The sequence below is a fragment of the Bubalus bubalis genome, chromosome 12 (genome assembly GCF_019923935.1).
Source record: "Bubalus bubalis isolate 160015118507 breed Murrah chromosome 12, NDDB_SH_1, whole genome shotgun sequence".
Taxonomy (NCBI): Eukaryota; Metazoa; Chordata; class Mammalia; order Artiodactyla; family Bovidae; genus Bubalus; species Bubalus bubalis.
The window spans coordinates 26,176,196-26,182,195 of NC_059168.1; the positions used below are offsets into that span (position 1 = coordinate 26,176,196).

The 6,000-nt window shown below is 37.0% G+C and overlaps 1 protein-coding gene across 1 annotated transcript in view; it reads left to right on the top strand.

Moving 5' to 3' along the window:
- PPM1B (protein phosphatase, Mg2+/Mn2+ dependent 1B) overlaps nt 1-5,426 on the top strand; it is a 92,883-nt gene extending 87,457 nt beyond the window's left edge. Inside the window, exon 6 of the mRNA XM_044925869.2 lies at nt 5,382-5,426. Within this exon, the coding sequence (XP_044781804.1) occupies nt 5,382-5,426 (45 nt within the window). The remainder of the gene's footprint in view (nt 1-5,381) is intronic.
- The last annotated feature ends 574 nt before the right edge of the window (nt 5,427-6,000 follow it).

The following is a 6,000-nucleotide window of genomic DNA, read 5'->3' on the forward strand; positions in this document are numbered from 1 at the left end:
CTTTGATACATTATCAGAACATCAGAGCAGGTAGCTTCTTAAAGATTCGTTGTAATATGAAATCTGAAACTGTATTGTCAGCTTTGTTACGTTAAAATCCATTTGATCTGTCTTGCCTTGTAAATAGTGGATCTTTGACATTTGCATGGTTTTATAACATGCCTTGGTCATTTGGAAAATACTGGTTCATTAAGTTAATGCAGTTCTTTCTAGAATATTGACATCTGATTATGGTGTGTTTATAATTTTTTTTTTAATATAACTGATCTCATCAGAAAAATCTTTTTTAAGTATTAGAAAGCTGTCAAGCTCATGATGATGGATACAGATTTTTCAAAATTTTAATTTTCATTTGAAAGGTGAAATGTTATCATTGGCAACAAATATTGTCAGTTGTTTTCTGTATATAACAGGCTTTCTTCATTTCAGAGAAAATGCTGAATTACCACTGTCTGTCATTCTTTCAAGTAAAAATGGTGTTCATGTAAAGTGGCCACTAGTTCAGCACATGCCTCACACTCCAGCATGCTGTAGAGCCAGCACTTCTCATTTCACCACAGTAGGATATTAAAAAGATGTATACTCAAGGGTAGAGGTGTAATGAAATTTTTAGGACTTTCTTTGTTAACTGGAATTTGTACCCCCCCCCTCCATTTTTTTCCCTTCTGTGAGTACAAGGAAAATAGTGACTAGCTTGGTGCTAGTGTCGTGATTCATGCTGAGGTGCCTGCAGCTTTGCCCACCATTTCTCTTGCCCAGTCAGTGCAAATTTTGATACTTTGAGAAAGAATAACTACTAGTATTATTAAGAAAACAGTTTTGATTTCTTGGACTTCCTTGAAAGAGTCTCTGGGACCCGCAGACTAAGATTTGCTGCCCTCATCCTGTTGGACAGCTTGACAGTATTCCCAACATTACAGTGTAATAGTAGATGAATCCGAAGACATACAGATTTGATGAAATTTATTTGGGGGAAAAGATGATGTTTATGTAGTTACCATTACACTGATCTTTAGCAAGATAAAGTGGAATCTTTATATTGTGGCATTTTTTTCTCCCAGAAGTTTCCTGTAATGGGCTTCAACTTGGAAAACTTGTGATGTTTGTATAGCATAGATTTGGATCATTTTAATCTTTTAAGATGACTTCTGTTATAGATTTGTGTTACTTCTTTTGAGACGGTCTCAGTTCTATATTGAATTTTTAAATTCATATTTTGAATAAAATTATTTACCATGACTGAGATGTCATTTAAGGTTGGCCCAATAAAGACAGGGCTTTTCTTGTTTAATGTTGATTAAGTGGATCGTGGTTTTATGCTGAATTTTTGTTGTTAGATTTTTTGACTTTCGCAACATTCAGCAAGGTTGGGGAAAGTTACCATGGAGATTGTTTTTTAAAAAGCACGCTTGGGAATTTCCCTTGTGGTCCAGTAGTTAGGACTCTGTGCATAGGTTTGATCCCTGATCAGGGAACTAAGATCCTATGAGCTGCCCGGCACTGCCCCTCCTACCCGCCCCCACAAAAAAACCCTCTTGATTTCTGTTTTACATTTCTTGTCCAATTATGAGGCATGGTACTCGTAATATTTACTTAAGATACATTAAATGTGTTTGGGTAGCCAAAAATGACTGCAACTCTGATTTCTCCCTGAGTCAGGTTTATTTTCAGATGCGTGGGTCTCAGTCAGGTGTTACTTTTCATAGTGCTGCCAGGCAGTTCATGTTGCTTGAATTAAACTGAGTTTTAATTGAGATTAACCTGAAGACATCCATTGAGTTTCTTTTGCTAGCCAGATATTATCCTTGTCTTGAGTTTAGATTCATTTAAAAAGGACATCTCATATTCACGTTTCCTCTTCCAAATTGCCTCTATTTGTGCTTTGAAATTAAACTGGTTTGATAAGACAAAGCATTTGATAAAAGATTTTAGAACACAGTCTGTTTTGGGTAGCTAAATAGTATTACTGAAAAATAGCGTACTGTGATTTTCATATATTAAAACAATGCACAATGTGCACAAAATCTGTTAAGATAGTCAAATGCTAATATAGTAATCATTGAGACAAAAATTTTTAAGTTATTTCAAAGCAATCCTGAGAGTTACTTGGTTTTGCAGATCAATTCTTAGGTGCACATTCTGCATTCTAGCAATTTGCGTTGTCTTTTTTTTTTTTTTTTTTTTTTTTTGGCTTGCCAGCTCTTAGTTTCCTGACCAAGGATTGAATCTGGGCTCGGAGTGGTGAAAGTCCTAACCACTGGACTACCTAGGAATTCCCATGCATTGTCATTTTTTATGCTCAATTGCTGTGTGAGTTTTTTTTTCTATTCAACATTGGGCATTATTCTGTAAGGCTTAATGAAAATGCTAAGCAAGTGTTTATTTTTGCCCATTATTCTGGTGACTCCAGTACTGTTATGCTGTATTGTGATCAGAAGTAAAACAGTGTAACTACTAATATAAAAGTTGCTTTTCAGACAACATCACCACTGATTCCCCTTCTGCTAGCTTTCCTGGCAGTGGTATCGTCTCTCCCTTATTTCTTGTTTGTTTTATTCTACCTGGCAAACATTTCTATTTTCCACTCAGACATAACTGGTAGCTGTGCTCTTAGTATCCACAGCCCTAGTGAAGCACACAAGAACCATACTTATTAAATATAAGTAGAAGAATCAAGGCAGTGGCACCCCACTCCAGTACTCTTGCCTGGAAAATCCCATGGGTGGAGGAACCTGGTGGGCTGCCGTCCATGGGGTCGTTAAGAGTCGGACACGACTGAGCGACTTCACTTTCACTTTTCACTTTCACGCATTGGAGAAGGAAATGGCAACCCACTCCAGTGTTCTTGCCTGGAGAATCCCAGGGACGGGGGAGCCTGGTGGGCTGCCGTCTATGGGGTCGCACAGAGTCGGACACGACTGAAGTGACTTAGCTTAGAAGAATCAAAGATAGGGGTTTTCTCCTCCTTGACTATAAAATCCCTGCATGATAATGTTGGCAATATTCATCTTTTTAGTGATTAAATCTGTACAGCATAATATTTACCGTATAATATCCACCTGCATTTAAAATACTTGGACATGTATTTGAGGTGAAGAACACCAGTACAATCCAAGAATTACTCTAATATATGGGTCTGACTGCTTTCCCTTTCCTGAGTCGTTTATGCTTATTTTCAGTTGTGCACACATGAAGAGATGGTTTTGCTTCATTTCTAAATCTTGAAGACATGAAGTACACTTTATTTTGACAAAATTCCACAGTAACATGATTTAAAAGACCCTGTTACTTATGTTCATGATGTTTTGCCTACGAATAAGCATCTTATAAGTAAATTGATATAGAGCTTATTTAAAAGATTTGTATTTAATATTTACTATTAAGATTAGTCTTGGATAAGGCTGGTTAGTTATTATAGCTGCTGCTGCTGCTAAGTCGCTTCAGTCGTGTCCGACTCTGTGCGACCCCATAGACGGCAGCCCATCAGGCTCCCCCGTCCCTGGGATTCTCCAGGCAAGAACACTGGAGTGGGTTGCCATTTCCTTCTCCAATGCGTGAAAGTGAAAAGTGAAAGTGAAGTCACTCAGTCATGTCCGACTCTAGCGACCCCATGGACTGCAGCCCACCAGGCTCCTCCGTCCATGGGAGTTTCCAGGCAAGAATACTGGAGTGGAGTGCCATTGTCTTCTCCAGTTGTTATAGCACTTGGATGCTATTGAAGTATACTCCTAAATTGAACATTAGTGGATTTGTTACAGTTTCTTTAGGAACTACAAAGCTTTTCATGAAGGGTTGACATTTTAAAATTATGTGTAGTCAAAAAATAGGAGTCTTAAGAATTTTCGTATACGGTTTACACTGTCTCTAAAATGTTATAATTACCAAAGGAAGTTCTAGGGTTCCAATTCTCAACCTCCAGAGCAGTTCTGCTTTTTTCTGTTGTTGAGATTCCATCTAAGATTTCATTTGAATGAAAGCTCTTTGGAAAATTTGAAAATCACTAGGCTCAGAGAATGTATGTGTGGACTTAGACAGAGGAAACTAGTAGTATTTGTTTTGCAAGAAAGGAAATTGAAGTGTTTGGCTGAGCTGTAAACAGTATTTACAGGTTTTGATTGAGTTATCTACCTGAGTTTTATCATTGTTACATTTAGAAGAGGGGAGAGGGGGTGTTGTTGAACACTGTCCACTACCACCTACCATAAGAGGCCAGTCACCTCATAACTCTTGCCCCACACTGTCTACCCACCATTTTTGGTTAGTTTGGATTTTGCAGGGTGGATTATGGGAGAGGAAAAGGTGTTATTCCCAACATCAGGTTTGAATTTATTCACACTATTACCTCTACATTCCCCACCTCTTCCATAAAACAAGCTAACAGTTAAGTAAACTGGTTTATTTTTGTTGAGAGAGATTTAGATTATTTACAGCTTTTTACTATTACAAAACACTAAGCGATAGGCATCCTGGTGTATGTCCCTTGAGTATGTGTACTAGTGTTTCTCTAGTGTTTGCCTAGAAATAAAATTACTGGGATATAGAGTATGCTTATCTTCAAGTTAATATTGTAAATGCATTGGTGTGCTAACTTCCACTTCCACTAGAAATCTATGAAAATTCCTGTTCCTCTGTTCCTCCCCATCCTTAGTAGCACTCAGTAAAATTGTCAGTCTCTAAATTTGCCAGTCATTTGAATGTGAAATAATAATCTAATTTGCATTTCTAGTTACATGTGAGGCAAACATCTTTCCTGTGTGTGTTGGCTATGTGTTGAATGCCCATGACTTTTACCTACTTTTCTTTGGGATTATCTTTTTCTCATTTATTTGTAGTTTTATTTATTTTCTATGTAGTGAGGATACTAGTCCTCAGTTATGCTTTGTAAAGTGTTGGTCTCAGTTGTGTCCGACTCTTTGCAGCCCCACTGACTGTAGCCCACTGGGCTTCTCTGTCCTTTGGGTTTTCCAGACAAGAATACATCCTAATTTCTGAAAAGCTACAAAGTCAAAGGCATAGAATCGCACCTCCCCCACCTTACAGCATACTACCCTGTGTCTGCTTTTTCTTAGACAGCGTTTTTTTGTTTCTATGCCAGCTTTTCCTATAGGCAGAATAAAGGTTTTTAATCACTGTGATTGGAGAGAGCTAAGATGCTCTGATCTGAAGAGTACTGGATAGTTCTCCTTGGTCAAAAATAATTCTTTTATTTTCCATATATTGTTTTAAGAATATAGTGGAGCTTATTTTTTTGTTTGTTTGTTTTACTTTAAAAAAATATATGAAGTAAAATTTAACTTAAAAGATGTTCAGTTTGAGTTTTGAGAAGTTTCTTGGTTTTTTTAAGTTTCAATAGTTTAGAACATTATCATTTTCTTCAACAGTTTGAACCTTCAATTGTATACTTAGACAGTCTTTTCACATTCTGAGTAAGTACATGTATTTTCTTTTACAGATATGGCCTTTTTATTATAAATTTGTAATATAAATGGAACTATTTATAGAGTATTACTCCACTCCTAAAATCTAATGTAATATTTTCCATTAATCCCTCACAGTAGCTGATACATAAAGTTTTTGTTCATTTGAAAGTGCCCTTTTACTATATATTCTTGTGAAAATGAAGTCGCTCAGTCGTGTCTGACTCTTTGCGACCCCATGGACTGTAGCCTTTCAGGCTCCTCCGACCATGGGATTTTCCAGGCAAGAGTGTTGGATTGGATTGCCATTTCCTTCTCCAGGGTTTCTTCCTGATCCAGGAATCAAACCCAGGTCTCCTGCATTGAAGGCAGACGCTTTACCGTCTGAGCCACCAGATATATTCTTGTATATACTTGTATTTTTATGAACATTCTATTTCATTACTTTGTATTGTATACCACTGTGTCATCTAAGTTATCATTGTTTTGTTTTATTTTTTTTAGGCTGATAGGGAGAGTGCTCCCTTCTTAATCTACTTAAATAAAAATTGAACATTTATTCTTCCAGATGACCTTTTTAATA